The sequence below is a fragment of the Gobio gobio genome (assembly GCF_949357685.1).
Source record: "Gobio gobio genome assembly, chromosome: 1".
NCBI lineage: Eukaryota > Metazoa > Chordata > Actinopteri > Cypriniformes > Gobionidae > Gobio > Gobio gobio.
In genome coordinates this window covers 46,602,329-46,619,116 of record NC_137097.1, presented here as the reverse complement: position 1 = coordinate 46,619,116, position 16,788 = coordinate 46,602,329, and the positions used below count along the sequence as shown (strand labels likewise).

At 40.1% G+C, this 16,788-nt stretch overlaps 3 protein-coding genes across 4 annotated transcripts; all 3 read right to left on the bottom strand.

The window, feature by feature from the left end:
* Positions 1 to 1,644: 1,644 nt before the first annotated feature.
* tmem11 (transmembrane protein 11) lies at positions 1,645 to 6,393 on the bottom strand. The gene is made up of 2 exons (XM_079817950.1): positions 6,320 to 6,393; positions 1,645 to 4,979 (listed from the first exon to the last, which is right to left on the bottom strand). The coding sequence occupies exons 1-2, from the start codon at positions 6,364 to 6,366 to the stop codon at positions 4,463 to 4,465; spliced, it is 564 nt and encodes a 187-aa protein (XP_079674076.1). The 5' UTR covers positions 6,367 to 6,393; the 3' UTR covers positions 1,645 to 4,462.
* Positions 6,394 to 7,352: 959 nt separating this feature from the next.
* On the bottom strand, positions 7,353 to 9,847 carry natd1 (protein NATD1). Its single transcript, XM_079818283.1, has 3 exons — positions 9,596 to 9,847; positions 8,664 to 8,782; positions 7,353 to 8,557 (listed from the first exon to the last, which is right to left on the bottom strand). The coding sequence occupies exons 1-3, from the start codon at positions 9,690 to 9,692 to the stop codon at positions 8,441 to 8,443; spliced, it is 333 nt and encodes a 110-aa protein (XP_079674409.1). The 5' UTR covers positions 9,693 to 9,847; the 3' UTR covers positions 7,353 to 8,440.
* Positions 9,848 to 11,998: 2,151 nt separating this feature from the next.
* Positions 11,999 to 15,742, bottom strand: phospho1 (phosphoethanolamine/phosphocholine phosphatase 1). Of its 2 annotated transcripts, none has more exons than XM_079823011.1 (3): positions 15,260 to 15,742; positions 14,767 to 14,804; positions 11,999 to 13,572 (listed from the first exon to the last, which is right to left on the bottom strand). In XM_079823011.1, exon 3 carries the CDS (start codon positions 13,501 to 13,503, stop codon positions 12,655 to 12,657), a length of 849 nt encoding a protein of 282 aa, XP_079679137.1. In that variant the 5' UTR covers positions 13,504 to 13,572; positions 14,767 to 14,804; positions 15,260 to 15,742; the 3' UTR covers positions 11,999 to 12,654. The 2 variants fall into 2 exon arrangements, with proteins under 2 accessions (XP_079679137.1, XP_079679138.1); XM_079823012.1 differs by lacking the exon at positions 15,260 to 15,742 and adding an exon at positions 15,027 to 15,054.
* Positions 15,743 to 16,788: the final 1,046 nt, after the last annotated feature.

Below are 16,788 nucleotides of genomic sequence, written 5' to 3'. Positions count from 1 at the left end.
ATAGGAAAATGTTGGCGTTTTGACCCTTATTGAGCAGTAGGCTAACTGGAGCCATTTACCTCCTGTCTTTGTGCTAAGCTAGGCTAGCGGTGGGTGTGTCAGACAGAGTTATGGCACACACGGAGATGAGAATGGTATGTATGGACTCATCTCTGTCCATACATACTGGGGATACGGTGAATACGCTGAAGTCCAACACTAAAGTATGTTCCTTTAAAGGGTTAGTTCACCCAAAAATGAAAATTCTGTCATTAATTACTTACCCTCATGTCGTTGGACACCCGTAAGACCTCCGTTCATCTTCGGAACAGAAATGAAGATATTTTAGTTGAAATCTGATGGCTCTGAAAGGCCTCCATTGACACAATGCACGGTTCACTCTCAAGACCCTTAAAAGGTACTAAAGACGTCGTTACAAAGTCCATCTCACTACAGTGGTTCTAAAATAACTTTATGAATCGGCGAGAATAGTTTTTGTGCGCAAAAAAAACCCTAAATAACGACTTATATAGTGATGACGATTTCAAAACACGGCCTCATGAAGCTTCGAAGCGTTATGAATCAGTGAACCGAATGATGATTGGGATCGCGTGTCAAACCGCCAAACTGCTGAAATTTGGCGATTCAAACAGCTGATTTGGCTCACTGATTCATAACGCTTCATGAGGCCGTGTTTTGAAATCGTCATCACTATATAAGTCGTTATTTAGGGTTTTTTTTGCGCACAAAAACTATTGTCGCCGATTCATAAAGTTCATACTGCCATTTGGGACAGGGCCAGAGTGTACGTCGATCCGCACTTCGAATTCTGACCGGAAATAGTTGACCAACCAGGTATCTTTGGAATACTCTTTTCAACATACTACGATTTGGGACATACTAATTCTATGTTCGAATACTATTTAGGACGGATAGTATACGAATTGGGATGCAGCAAGTGACATTTGAAGCAGTTTTACCCACCGCCTGCTTCCAACGCACGACCGTGAACCTTAAATGCTCCATCTTTCAGCATTAGATGAGCTACAAATCCGGAGTTGACCTGGGCCTTGTTTATAAAAAGGTCGTCGCTGAAATGAAGGGGAACAAACACTTGCACAACTCCATTGCTGCTCTGGAAAAAACTCCATCCACTGTCCCATTAATGCTGGTTTCTTTGGGGAGCTGTACAGGGTTGTCTTGCCCTGACAACCCAAAACACACTTCTTTGGTGACATTGTTGATTTGGTGAAGTCCTGTGACTGCAGCGCAGCCGAGCAAAGCACGTTTATGGGCATGCATTTGCTCTCTCGCTCTGGTCGCGCAGCCAGTACAAGGACATTCCGCCCTTGTTGACGTCACGCAGACCTATACTCGAAAAACCGGAAGGAGTATTTTTGGCACAGAAATACTCCTTAAAACGTCCAACTTATTTTATTTTATACTTTGTCCATGTTTGGCATGGGAACCCAAGAGCAAGCGTTTTGTGAATCCGAGATTTGAGAAGCAAAGTCAGTAAAATTAAATTTGAGGGCGGGTCAAGTTGTTCATGGACGGACGACGTACAACATAGGCGGGCGTTATGCAAATGTCTTTTCTAGTGACGTAGAACCGGATTCGAAACACAAACGACTCGTTTAGGCGGTTGAGTCAATTCTTTCTTTTGGGAGATATTAACTTTATTTAGTGTAAAAAGCTCAGTATGCATGAAACAGCATTTCAGCACTAACAAAATGAGACCGTTTTAGTTTCATGTTCACTCATTCTGAATTAGCTTATTTTTAATTTGACATATGGTCTCACCTTCTGACCTGAGAACATGACCGTCATGAACTATAGTAGTATATCTTTGTGATGGTATTATTATAGAATTATACACAGATGAGCTAAAACATTATGACCACCTACCTAATATGCAGTTGGTCTTCTTCATGCTGCCAAAACAGCACTGAGTCATGGACTCCACAAGACCCTAGAAGGTGACCCGTGGTATCTGGCACCAATATGTTTGCAGCAGATCCTTCAAATCATGTAGGTTGTGAGGTGAAGCTGCCAGGGATTGAATTGTTTAGTCCAGAACGTCCAACTGATGCTCAGCTGGATTCAAATCTGTACATTATCCTGCTGAAAGAGGCCACTTCCACCAGGGAACACCATTGACATGAAGGTCTACAACAATGTTTAGGTAGTGAAAGTGGCATGATGTGAAGGCTAAGTATGGTAGTCCATACTTGGATTTTGTCCTCTTCACCCATTAAAGTTAGTGAACACACACACTCGGAGCAGTGGACAGCCTTTTTGCTGTGGTGGCCGGGGAGTGATTAGGGGTTAGGTGCCTTGCTCAAGGGCATCTCAGTCATTTCCTGCCTGTATTGAGTATCAAACCCGCAACCTTCGGGTTACCAGTCTTACTCGCTAACCAAGACCACAACTGACGTGTCAAATTTACATCCACATGAATTGCTGGATGTGGGACCCAGATGGGATTTGCTGGACCCAGGGTTCCCCAGCAGCGCATTGCTCAGAGCATCACACTCCCTCCACTGACTTGTCGTCATCACACAGTGCATCCTGCTTCCATCACTTCCACAGGTAAACCACACACACATACATAGCCGTCCAAATGATGTAAAAGAAAACAGGACTAATCAGACCAGGCAACCTACTTCCACTGCTCCAAGGAATAATTACAATTTTGTGACTTGTGCCACAGTAGACCTGTTGGCTCAGACCAGACTGGAAAGCTTTCGTTGCATCAATGAGCTTTGGGTGTCACCGTTTTGTGGTTTGTCTATCCTCGTGTCACTGTTGGTAGAATCTCACCACTGCTGAGCAGGCGCAACACACAAGCCTTGCCAGTTTCAGAGATACTCTGACCCAGTCGCCTTGCAGTTTGGCCCTTGTCAAAGTCACTCAATGTTTATTCCTGCCAATTTCTCCTGCCTCCAACACATTGATTACGAGAACCGATTGTTTGCTTAACATCTAATCTACCCAAACCTTAATGTATGCCCTTGTTAGATGATCAAAGATATTTGCTTCACCGGTTCCTGATCATGTTTTTGGCTCATCAGTGTATATCTTTGAGAAATTCTGGTAAACCTGTACAATGTTTCAAAAGGCCATATTTAAGAATCAGACACTGACCATCCATCTGAAAAGTCAAAAGCACAAGATAAGTTAGGCTTTACTAAAGTGGCTGTAAGAATGAGGAGCACTTACTCCTAAAGGTGAAGTGTTGACCAACTTTTTTATATATATAATTTTCAAATTCTAAGCAGAAATTACACTTAAACACACATAAAAGACTGACCTCTTTACTGACCCTACCCTTTTCTCTTGAATTTCCTGTTTTAGATATTATACACTACAATATGGAAATAAACATATTAGATTACTCATTTAAGCTCCACAAGCCGGATGCAATTGTAAAAACAGCATTTAACATGGTGCTATTAAAACAAAATACTATTTGAAAACTATATTTCTCACAAATTCTCTGCAAATAGGCTGTGAATAACTGCTTGTTATATTGAAGTAAATGTCATTCAATTACACTGGTTTGTCTGCCAATTCAAGGAATAGTTGAAACCCAAAAATGTAACAGCATATACAGTATATAGATCTGGAACAACATGAGTAAATAAAACTTAAATTTTGGGGTGAACTATCCCTTTCAACGAGTTCACATTTACTTATCTTTTATATTTATTTCTCAATTTCTTAAGAATATACAGATTTAACCTGAACTATTACAAACTGTGGCTTGTAAAAGAAATCTGACTGCAAGCTCTGCATGAAGGCTACAATTCATGCAATAAGAAAGAACCCAAGCCCTTGAGGGTCAAAATAAAGGTTGTCAGAGATACCAGTGAGGTTAAATCTCCTACTGTTTAATGAAAAGGTGACGCACCAAAGGCAGGGTACAGTAAAACTACACAGAGGGAGAAAAGAGAGGATTCAAAGCCAAAGGTCATTCTTAAAACACATCAGTCTGTCCACCACACGTTCAGTCCGACAGGTCACTGCCCGGGTGCGGAAGCTCCGTGTGGGTGGCAGGTGACCGTTGGGGGAGGGCTGCGGGACGAGGACAGGGCTGGAAAGGCGCAGGGAAGGAGTGGGAAGGGAGGCTCAAGTGCACTGGTGATATCACTTTTAAAGTACAGAGAAAAGGGAAAGATTCATTCAGAACTATAAGCTCCCCCCCAACCCTTCCTCTCATTCATCCATCCATCCATCCGTCAATCTGTCCAATCTTTAACCGGTTGAAATCAAAACGATGAAAAATCGTGACAGAAAGAGCCGCGTCTCCTTTTGTTTCAGATCACTGTCGGTCCATCTGTATGTTATTGTTTGGTGTGTACATGTGTGTTTCTGCCAGTGTCGGGTGTTTAGTAGTGCTTCTCACCTCCCTGCCACGTGTTTGTGTGTGTGTACTCGTATGTCAGTATCTGTATGCGCGTGTGTGGATGTGCCATAGCGCTCATACAGCGTACAGTTCGTAGATCCTCTTGGCACAGTACGCCAGGGCCGCCAACGCTATCGTGTTGTGCAGTCTCTTTCTGTGCACGTCGTCCCGTCGAACCAGAACCACCGGCGTAGAGGAGGTGAGCGTGTGCAGGGGCAGCCGCGAGAGCTTCTGACTGTCGTACTCTACCTGGTACTTGCAGCAGGGGTCGAACTGCCAAGAGATGCCGTAGAGCGCGGCGCAGGCCAGGCTCAGAGCGCCAGCCGGCAGCGCCACGTAACGGGAGTATTCGATGGGAAGGGCGAGCGGCGTCAGGAGGCATGCGGTCCCGGCCAGAACGGCGGTTTTGTGCAGGCAGTTTCCCACGGCCACCCAGCGGGCTGTCTCGTCTCCGATGCGTGTGGGTTCGATCACGATGTAGCGGTACTGCGCCTCCAGAGCCTGTTCCAGCTCGTATTCGAACTGCTCCTGTGCATTCTCGCCATTGTAGATCTCGTGGACGATGTAACACTCCGTCGCCGCCATCACTCCCCTTAAGAAAAAGATGAAAAGGTGATTTCGCCAAATACAAATGTACTAATTCAGATTTAAAAGTTTTAGGAGTTCTGTAAATGTATCAATGTGATTCAAACCAGTGCAATAATGCTGCAGCAGTTACAAAATTGCCATTTTTGCCTTGATGACAAATCTGACATATGTCAGGAGAAGTTTTTTTAAGTTAATATTTAGTCTACTCCACTGATCAATTTTTTAGACTTAAATAAACATGGACTTATTCTGCACTGTGCGCAAGCCATTTTTTTAAAATTCAGATTGAGAAAACAAGTTAACATGAAGGCTTTTCAGCACGATTGAGCCATCAGTATGATTATTTGGTTGCATGGGAAATGTAACTATTGATATTTACTGTGAGGCTAAAAGTGATTTGACAAAACAGCAAGAAGTGTTTACAGATACTTTAAGACCAGTCAACATTGCTCCAGACGGGAAGGCATTTCCTGTGCTCATTTTTCTAAATGTGTAAATGGTAAAGCTGCTGAAATAAATCCTCATTTAAAATCGACTGTATATTCTGGTATTGATTCGACACGATCTCTCTCGCGTCGTCTACATCAGCCAGACCATCCGCGGCTTGGGTTCACAAAGTGAAACAAGAAACTTTTGCTAAGTTATTAGAAGCTGGAAGGCTGACAGTAAATTTTCAAATGCACAATGAAACACACTTTAACTAGGTATGTTGATAAAATATGGTTATTTCAAACTAGGTATTATTTTGGAAAATACTAAGCTGACAACTAACTTGATAAAGTCAGGCGAGAGCTATCCGCCTTTTGCAACGGTTAACGTTAAATAAATGTAACGCAAACTGTCAGTTTAACAGGCTCTGCATTAAACGGCCATATGTTGGGGGCAATAATATAATTTCTTCCTGTTTTCAAAGACATTTAAAAGAAACTTAGAGTAACGAAACTTAGTATAGCAACTATAAATGCCTGCTAACTGTATATATCTCCTTGAAACCCGCTGTCATGGGTGTGAAGCGCTGTTTTAACTTATTCCTCTCTTGTCAAAATGGTTAACACATCCTACAAAAAACATGAGGCATCAATGTCATCATTTCAAATGTAACTGCCATAAAATTACATTTTTGCTGCTCTCTGCACTGCTAATCAGTTGAGGGACCCCAGAGTCAGTAAGCTAATCAAAACAACACATGAGCTCTATTCAGACTGTTTCTTTAGTATTCGTGACTCTACAAACCGCCAAGAGACCTGGTGTTTTAACGACAGGAAACTAACTTAAAATATGCATGAAGCCTAAACATTTCATGTCACGTATTATGAAATAATGACAGGTTTTAGTCTAACTGACCTCTCCCTGTTGACTGGGACACCGCGCCTCCTTCCCAGCGACGCCATCTTGAAAAAGCAACGGACTAGACTTGACGCAAAACCTGTCACAATGCACTATGGGTAATGAAGTTTACTGCTTCCGCGGTTTTAATAATCTTTACAGCTTTCGAGCATATGGAAGAGACTACAAATCCCGTGAATCTGAATTTAGTTGAGGACTCTACCACCTGAACAGAATCTGTAACGATTTTAATATTTTCTTAATCTTGTTATAGACAGTTGTTTGTAATATGGAACACATTCTTTCATACAACAAACAAGAAATTGTTTTTTTTTATTATTATGGTTTGATCCGCGAGGCTATATAATTTATGTTTTTGAATAGCGGAGGTGACCAATCGAAAGCAAGGACAACACTATGGGGTTTTATCAGTAGGACAAACCATTCCCACAGCGTATGCAAACGTTGCACAAAGAATGTGGTCTGACAAAATGATTTAACTGTTTTGTACTGTGTCCAATATTTTGTGTCAAGTAATGAACGTGGATGCGATGGTATTTCTAGAGAAGGAACTCACCCATAATGTGGTCGGTTCTCGTTTATGTAGTGAGTCCCGTCCTCGTACGGCGCTGGTGCATAGGAGAGGGGCGACCGTATTATAACAACTACACGGTGCTCGGTAACACGTGCAGGGTTTGCGCTCTCTGTCTCCCCCAGTAGTGATGGATTGCATAACATAAAAGCATTAAACCCGTGTAACAATGCAACAATGCTTTAAATAAAAATTCATTTGGAATAAATTTAGATTTCACAGAAAAAGAAAATTGAATTTAAAAAACCAACAAATAGCATTTAATTACCAAGTCACTGTACTAAAGAAATATCATAATTTACTTAACCTCATGTCTGTTGTTATAACCTATATGAATGTATTTATTTTGTGAGAAAATTACAAGCTGATAATTTCTTTCCATGCAATTAAATTCAGTTGGGTCCAATGATGTGTGGACTCCAACATTTTTGGATGCAACATTAATGAATGCAAAATATTGCAATAATAAAAAAACTTTATTCAAAAGTACACACAATTAAAACACATCATACTAATGAACAAACACTCATAAACAAAGTTGTATCTAAAACGTTTTATTCAAAACCATGAATAGTAATATTAAGAGTACATAAGTGTGTAAAAACAGATGGGTTTTAGGCATCTTAAGTCTGCATTACATCATAAACCGACGTAACGGAGCCCAGTTCTACTTGAAAAAGATGACCTTCATTATAATCTCCAGGAATATCATGGTCATCAATGGTGTCACGGATGTTTGTCTTGTCACCGATCTTGCTCAAGGCAGTTCATCAACTGACTTACAATAAGACCCCTGGGATATATGGGAGTAACTAACATACACTCATACTCAGTTATTCATTCACGCATCCAACCACTTGTAACGGAATCCTCTATGCAGAGGTGCTTTATTGTGTTTATAAAGTGTGCATCCTGAGAGGTTCAGCCCTGCGAATATATGGGCAGGCGATTGTCTCCAGAGTCTGAGCTCTTCACTGGCCATAGTATACACTGATACAACACATGCAAAAGCACAAAATCAGCCTAGAACATGCACAGAATAATATAGCTGTTTCTGACGGGACAGTTACATAGGGATGTCCCTAAAACTCCTGTGCACGTTCTGTGCATGTGGGAACACAAGTGCACGTGTATCTCTCGTGAGCACCACTAAATCTGAAGGTGTAAGGCCAGAGAGGCATACGGAGTCTAACGTCACTCTTATGATCATATCAAACAGTTGATACTTTGAGTTCATAACGGGTGTCATAATCCTCTCAATTCTCTAGATTGGCTTGAAAGTCTGCTTGAGTTACTGGGAAACTAGCCCACCTCAAAGTCCACACTCTCATCTTTCCCAAGAAAACATTTACACGGATTTGTGGCTTCAGATCTCTCCCCTCCTTCAAATCACATTCACTCTTGCTTGCTCGCAAACATAAAAACAAATCTCTTTCTTTTGTGGAGTTTCAAGACCAGTCAGACAGATTAGGGACGCTCAACAGATACCCATCCCATCCCACCCAATCCCAAATCATCCTATTAGAATCAAGAGATCCTCAATGCTCTCAATGGAGGACGCGCTCCAAGTAATGGGGGTGAGGGTTTTCTTTGACGTACTTCTGGATGTACCAGCAGGTTAAATGGGCTTTCAGGTCCTCCTCTACCACAAAGTCCATTGCAGCCTAGCAAAAACAATAACAAACCAAATGTTAATGCACACCAGTGAACAACGGAATATCATTGTGCATAAACCGGTTCACACATTGATCTTGAGTAATCTTCTACAACCTTGGCCAGGTGTTTGGCGATCTCTCGTCCTCGGTAAGCCTCAGGAACCTCGGTATGCTGTAGATCCACCGTTTTCTTCCCCACATATTCATACAGCAGCACAGCCCTGTCATGGGAACCTTCAATATGCAAGAGAATAGATGCAAATATATCAGCACACAGTAAACAATGCAATTAATGAACTGCTCAGTTAAACAGGATGCTAGTCCCTTTCCGGGGAAATAGTCGCATAGTCGTGGGCTGGGTTTATGTCTCTATGAAAGCGTCATTTTTGTGAATACAAGCCCTTAATATTCACGTGAAACAACGCAAGGCTGTTCCTGTAAACCTCTGCGGTTTCTGATCTTCTAACGGCAGAAACTTAACGACGTGGGTTTGTTTTGTACAGATAGAAATCAGTGGCGAAGATGAAACAGGAAGTAGCCTAAAAACAAAGTCTGGATGGGACGGCTAGCGGGTGGGCTAGAAACTTAGTTATTGATTCAACCAAAGAAGAAAACAAAGCTTGCATTTGAGCAAACGCACAAACTGGCTAGTGACAAGCGGGATTTACTGCGGCTCGATCCGCGCGTCAAAACAAAACAACTAAAACTGCAGCATTCATCGGATGAATCCTACTCGTTAAGCGCTAGTTAAAAGGCTACCACAAACCAGAAAGATGAAAAACAAGCTGGTGGTGAAGGAAAAAAAAAATAGTCCAGCAAAACAACATAGCGTTAGTTCATGTCATATTCAATCAACAACTGAGATCAAAGCATATAACGACATTTACGTAAACAACAAGGTAATGCGTCCTATATAAACAGGATTCTGTTAGATAACATGTTTATTGTGTTGAGAAGCAAAATATAATAAACAAAAGGCACATTTTGTAGGCGAGAGCACGGTGTTTTTTCCTCCTCCCCCATCTCGTTATCTGACGCATTACTGACCGTTCAGTCGGATGCTGAATTGTCGTCTTTTCTTGTCGTGCTCCACTCTGAGAGGAGTGTTGATATCGAGGACGTTTATCTGTGCAGCCTGGGCCATAACGACTGTGAGTCTGCTGTAAGGGGGAACTGTGTGTCACTGTGCCGCGGCTAATTCGACAGCGATCATGAGAGGCGCATTCATGCCTCGCCGAGGTAAGGACGAACATCTGATCCTGCAAAAACACGCCATCCACGGAAATCAGCTGTGAAGTCACGTGCTCGCAGCTGACCAATGAGAAAGGACGTATTGTTTTGATACGCGCGGCCTCTTTAAAAATATCTCGCTATGCGGCCACCAGATGGAGATGAATGTTTGCTGTTCGATTTTGCAATGACATGTTGGGAATTAGTTTAATAGTGCAGAGAAACATATAAGCCTGTTTTTGTTTGTTCTTGTATCATGAATACGATTGAAAGTGACATGTGAAGGCCGTGACCCATACTCGGAATTTGTCCTCTGCATTACCCATCCATACTTTAGGAGTAGTGGGTTGGGAACAGACCTGTGGAACAACAGACACACACAGCAAACGTGGACAGCCATAAATTAATAGGCCTGTAATTTATGATGTATCTATTTAGTTAGTTAATTTCCTTTGCCTTGATCTTTTGACATGTCCAAAAACAGCTTTTATTGAATCCAAACTCAGAAAAGACTCGTTTGGAATTTTGTCACATTATGACGTAATAGCGACAAAAGACCGCCTCTGTAGAATCAGATCAATACCTACTTCTATGTCATCGCATATTTGGCCCCGCCCACTGGCGCGTTAGTGAAATGAGATACTGAGAAATGAGAAAAGAGAAGAGATACTGGATCACTGGACTAAAACAACATCACATTTCAAATGATCTCAATGCTATGAAAGTGGTTATTTATTTTCAACTATGTGAAAGTCTCAGTAGAGCAATATTTGTTTGTTCGGTACATTTCACGGTGGATTCTTTGGTAAATCAGTCGCAATTTTGGTGCAGGCTTTGCAAACAGTCTTTTACTGTAAGTAATGGATTCGACAGTAATGCCACAACATGTAAATTCTGACACTTAATCTGAATAATGTATAATAGTCTCGATATAGATCAGTGGTTACAACAATGCACCGTTCATTTTGTTAATAAACATTTGATGTGTAATATAAGCAAATTTGTTATTGCACTATTTTATTGTTGATGTTTTCATTAATAACAATGAAACACAAAGTAAGCTTTTGTTTTAATGTAAGACCTTTCATTTATTTGTGTTACAATGCGGGTATATGCCTATAGGTCATCAGTCTATTTGTTTTGTTTATATAAGTTCTATGTTTAATATAAGCAAGTTTGTCATTGTATTTTATTGTTGTTGTGTTTTTCATTAAGAGTAATATTGGATCAACAATTAAGCATTTGGTTTGCTCCAAGAAAAGACAAGATTTAACATTAAAGATAAAAATAAGCTCTACAGATTCTGAGCGTCATCGACACGTTTTCTTGTAAAATATGTGGTGTAATCGGTAACGCCATGTTGTCACAAGTTTATTAAACGGTGGTAAAATCCACACATCCCTAGTGTATATAGCACATTAGTTTCTGCTGAAACAAATAGAATTTTGCTCTCTTTCTGCCAGTGTTTGTTCATTCTTATGTTGGCTATTGATATGGTACAGGTGGACTTTTTGCTGTCAAGTCATTAATGTTTCCAATTAATTTGAATGAATAGACGAATTAATAAAATAAATTAATTTATATATTTTTATACAGTGTTATTTATTTTTAATCCACCTCATTTTTTTCTTGGGCTCCACGCCAGGGGGTGCTAGAGCATCCTCAGCACCCCTACTTCCCTCTGTACTGTGTCTACACAGTGTCTTACATCATGTTTAAACTGTTAGTTATGATGAAAACATTTGTGAGTACAGCAAATCAAGTTGCTGCATTCATGCGCTCAACAGTCATGTCTGTCATCGGCTAATGCTCATCGCTGCAACCTTTCATGCCACGGGTTTTCTAAATACAATGCTATAATCAACACTTTTCACAATTAGTTAATCTTGACACCGGTAATAATAAAAATATATTTAAAGATTTTGAGAGTTTCACATGTAATACTTATTTCATATGCAAGATGTCAGCCAATCACAGCATATGATCACAGCGTTTACATGGAAGTCTCACATCAGAGACATTCAAATCAAGAGGGCTAAAAAAAAAGTATTTTATTTCTAATAAATTATGACCATTTTTAATGTAAAAAATCTTACTAACATTATAAGATGTCAGATTATGATTATAAAAAAATGATTTTTTAGTCAACATGATTTCATTGTGTTCATAGACACATGACAGGTGTTGGGGTGAGGAGTCAAAACATATTGAGACAGATTTGAGTAAATGGCTTTATATCTATGCTGGTGAGGTTCATTTATCTCAGATCCATAGTTTCACATCCAAAGATCACAGACTTTGCATAAGAAACAGGAACAAACACAGGTTAAAACAACTACAGCTCATCCTGCAAACAGAGGATGGGTTCAAGTTTACTAATAAAATACATGTTTTTAGTGGTGAACACAAACAATTTTAAGTTATTTCTCATTAATGAGATGATCATTTTAGCATTATTCACATAAATAATCATTTATAGCACCTTTCAGATTTGCATATTTAAAACGACAAAAATAAAAATATAAGATATTTGGATTAATGTGTGAATGACACCACAAGAGAGACTCCACTGGCCAGTGTTCATGTTAATGCAATCCGAAGAAAACAAAGAGGCACAATCATACACACGTACACATAGATTCATGCTCATATCTGTAAATTTGAATATACTGTATGTGTGCATGAAGCTTTTAGATGGCTTGACATTTTAAAAGTTCAGTTTATAGTAGTGTCGCTTGAACCGCACACAGTCATCAGCTGTGAATCTTATTAAAAGATCTTTAACGGTTTGGTAGTTTCAGTCAACAGAACTGAGGTGTCAAGAGAGTTTGGAATGTAACAAGAAATCTGTGAACATATTTATGTGTATCATATATTTAGGGCCTCTCCAATATCTTCCTCAGGGTACTGATGACATCCTCTCCACTGTTCCAGGGCACCACACTTGGCTTGAACTCTCCAGGTTTGGCTTCCTCCATCTCTTGAATCAGTTTATGCATTGGGAAGTCTCGGCGTGGGAATGCTATATCACCCGGTGACAGAGTGAGCGCCGGGCAAAAGTCATTGGCCCCATCACCCACGTACAGAACCTTTTGGTAGGGCCGTCCGCCTCTCTCACGCATGCGCTGGGCCACATACTGCCTTACCACCACTGCTTTGCACATGTTTGCTGGGCACCGCAGGCACTCATGGGAGTGGAAGGGCCGAAGCTGCAGCTGCCCATTATCATCAAAGTGAGCCGGGTTGGTGAAAATGCGCAGAAACAGTGGGCGGAAGCCTAAGTGCTGCAGCCACGTCTCGATGAAGACGGTATTGGCGTCAGACACACAAACGACTTCAAAGTCCCTTGATGGCTGGGAGAGCAGGAACTGCATCAAAGCGGGGATGCCTGGGCAAGGAGGGAGCTTCTCCACTGTGCCTCGAATAGCTGCCGGGGTGATCCCCTGTTCGGCGAAGTAGGCCAGCACACGTTGCATGTACTCATTGTAGCGGCCAGAACGGTAGGTGTCCTTCAGCCAGCCGGGCAGGACTCCACCTGGCGCCACAGTAACCATAGAGTCGTCAGTGCACTCATCCACCAGGGTCTCGTCAAAGTCAAAGAATATAAGGAAACGCCTATCATTAGGAGGCGGAGCCTGAGCTCTGCTTCTCTGTTGGTGGTGGTCCTCCACTCCTCCTGGGGGGTGGGGTGGGGAAACGCAGCAGTTGAAGACAGAGTCCCGCATTATGGAAAGGAGGGAAGAACAGCACAGATGCCTTTTTCTTCTCGGTCTTCGGCTCTCTTTGCTCCTCCTCTGCAGAAGAAAATAGCAATGCATTTATACCAGAGCTTTAAGCAGACAAAAGAAATGAAAAATAACGATCAAGAAAGAGGGTCAGCTGAAAGTCAGCAGTGAAGTATAGCCAAGATCAAACTTTAATCCTAATATTATTATGAAAATGTAAAAGGGTCTGCACTCTAAAAATACTTTTATTAGATAAAAATAGTACAAACTTTTCGGCTATTTGCCTTCGTCAGTGACACTATTTTTTTATCTCCTGCTTGAAAGTATTTTTTAGTGTAGGCCTTTTTTCATTTTCATATTAATACATAGGTCTTAGCAACTAATTATCTGGGAAATGCTTTGATTTGTCCCTAATATTATTTTTTTCAAAATGTAAATGTATTCAAATATATTTCCAGCCATTGATGTTCCAAAGGTTAAGACTTATACAGTCTTATAAAATCAATTCATGTGAGTGTCCTGCTTCATCCATTTTCTTACAAATTTGGGTCAATGTGATTCTATAATGTCAGATACAGATGTCAAATATTTATTTTAAATATAGACAAATCTGGAGAGTACATTATGGTTTCCATCTGATTTTCTACACTCTAAAAAATGCTGGGTTAAAAACAACCCAAGTTGGGTTGAAAATGAACTAACCCAGCAATTGGGTTGTTTTAACCCAGTGAATGGGTCGTTTTAACCCAGCGGTTGAGTTAAATGTTTGCTTAAAACAACCCAATCGCTGGGTTAAAACAACACAATTGCTGGGTTAGTCCATTGTCAACCCAACTTGGGTTGTTTTTAACCAAGGGGGTTGTTTTTTTAGAGCGTAATAACGCAATTATTTTTTAAATTGTTGGAAAATCGTATGGTTAACAGCTTACAGTATAGGCTATTAAAAATAAACAAACATTTAAAAAAATCATATTAACGTCTTCTGTTTTTTCGCGAATTAAACATTTTAATTAATGTAAAGCCTTGATTTACTGTCTGAGGACATGGTTTTTAGATGTAGGCTAGTAAACGGTAGGCTATCTCAAATAATAATAATTCAAAAATGGTCAAGAACATTATGTTCATCATTTTAATGTGTTTAAATACTGCCATTTTTAAATACTAACATCATGTGACATGTTTATTTTCTCATGTCATCCAGTGTCATTTAGTCGATTCACAGAAGTTTTTAATCTTTCAGTATGATTATACAGGCTAACTCACCTGTTTTCACCTTCAACGCGCCGCTGCAGAGTGTCAACCTATAACAGACAAATACAGGACAACATGACTTCACATTTACCAATACTCACTTAGAAATGTTTTCAGTAAGCGAGAACTGTTTCTAGTGAACCATCACATATATTAGGCTACTGTTCAACGAAATATCCTATTGTAACACAAGTTAGACGACGACAGTTTGATTATATGTCATATTCTAATGGATTATGATCAAAAGCAGTTACGCAGCAAATTTATATGACCTTGCTTTCACTTTACATACATAACAGTAGGCTACAGATGATGCAACATCCGATTTTGGTTCGTTTCTTACTTGGCTCAAGGTATTGCTTTGAAGTTCAGCAAATCATAAAATTGCAAATTATTTTCAAATATGCTTAAAAAGGAATGGTGTGCCTATGTAATAGCCAACAGGATATACATATACAAAACAGGACAATGCGTAATGGAATTGCCAAGTAAATCAGCAAATTACCTTGAGCTGTTTAGATGTTCATCACTACCGATCGCCGCTTTCTGCGTCTGCCGGCTGGAGATGTATGGTCCCGTCCGTGCTTTATTCAACCACAGTGACGCGCGTCGGATGGGCCACGCCTCTCAACCATCGCTGCATCCAAATACCACTGACATCCTCAGCTATGCGCTCCTGTACCACCATTTATAATTTATGCAGTGAAGACAATTTCTGTATAGGCCTATCTACCTGTTAGACCTACCTGAAAAGCTTAAAGCACTGTAAAAGTTTACATGGGTTACAAAAACAACGAAAACAACTTTTTTGGTGCCTTTTAGCAGGGCAGGTAAAAATCTGATGATCCTTATGTATGATTAAACTTAATTTGAGAATTTGTAATAGGTACAAATTAATCTCAGAAGAGCGTGCGCGCAGTTAGGACGCAGAATACCAGGTTTAGTCATGTAATAACACCATGCACTTCACAGTTCTTTCTGTAGAAACGCTAATGACAGCTTAGAAAAAGAAAAGAAAAAGAAAGAAAGGGAAAAAAGGGGCTATTTTTGGGAGCAGTGGAAAAGGAACTTGTGTGTCATTATCAACATTCCTAAACAGGAAAGACTTGATACTTGATGCCCATTTATGTCAGTCTATAACACGCTGTCTACACCCAAATGAACTCTTCTCCGAGTCTAAGTGGGGCAGAGGATTGTGAGAGCACAAGGGCAACTGTCAATACAATCGAACCCATAACTCTACACAGATAATGATATCAAATGCATGACATTGTGAAGAAAAACATTGAATGCAAATGTCCTTTGTTTCATTTTCATCACCAGTTTAATGAGGTCACTTAATCAGTCAGGACTCTCTAAACACGTGCTAATTTGATATCTGCTACTTCTGCTTTCAACACGCACACACACGTATGGTTCACTATCTTTGTGGGGACTCTCCATAGACGTAATGGTTTTTATACTGTACAAACTGCATATTCTATCCCCTTACACTAACCCTACTCCTAAACCTACCCATCGCACAAAACTTTCTGCATTTTTACATTTAGTAAAAAAACTAAATCTGTATGATTTATAAGCTTGTTTCTTTATGAGTATGTGTGCATTCAGGTTGAAGTCCCCACCGGGATAGAAAAACATGAACACACACAATATATATATATATCCTATTGTTTTATGTAAAGCTAACCCACTTTAATATGTTTAATAGTTTAACATTTAAAAGTGCTTGTTTTTTTTTTTAAACATGATTTTAAAATATCAATGCGACACTAAACCCAAAGCATAACTATCTAATCACAGGATAAACAAGGTCAAAGGTATAAAGAGATTGAGGTCATACTCGTGAAACAGGCCCATTCTAGTCATTAAAATGCCTCACTTCCCCATATTTACTGATTTCTTTCTCTCTCAAAAACAAACTTTACAATGTACAAACAAACAAATGTAGACAAGGGAGTTGTGCTTGTGGCTAATTCATTTTTTTACTTATTTAAAGTTAGCAGAAAGTGTTAAATGCACAATATAAAAAAG

Excerpts from the sequence above, each read along its gene's own strand:
- tmem11 (XM_079817950.1), bottom strand. The coding sequence starts at position 6,366 with ATGGCGTCGCTGGGAAGGAGGCGCGGTGTCCCAGTCAACAGGGAGAG. Across the intron at positions 4,980-6,319 it reads GTCCCAGTCAACAGGGAGAG|GGGAGTGATGGCGGCGACGG; the intron begins GTCAGTTAGACT and ends CTTTTTCTTAAG.
- natd1 (XM_079818283.1), bottom strand. The coding sequence starts at position 9,692 with ATGGCCCAGGCTGCACAGATAAACGTCCTCGATATCAACACTCCTCTC. Across the intron at positions 8,783-9,595 it reads ATTCAGCATCCGACTGAACG|GTTCCCATGACAGGGCTGTG; the intron begins GTCAGTAATGCG and ends TGCATATTGAAG. Across the intron at positions 8,558-8,663 it reads TCGCCAAACACCTGGCCAAG|GCTGCAATGGACTTTGTGGT; the intron begins GTTGTAGAAGAT and ends TGTTTTTGCTAG.
- phospho1 (XM_079823011.1), bottom strand. The coding sequence starts at position 13,503 with ATGCGGGACTCTGTCTTCAACTGCTGCGTTTCCCCACCCCACCCCCCA.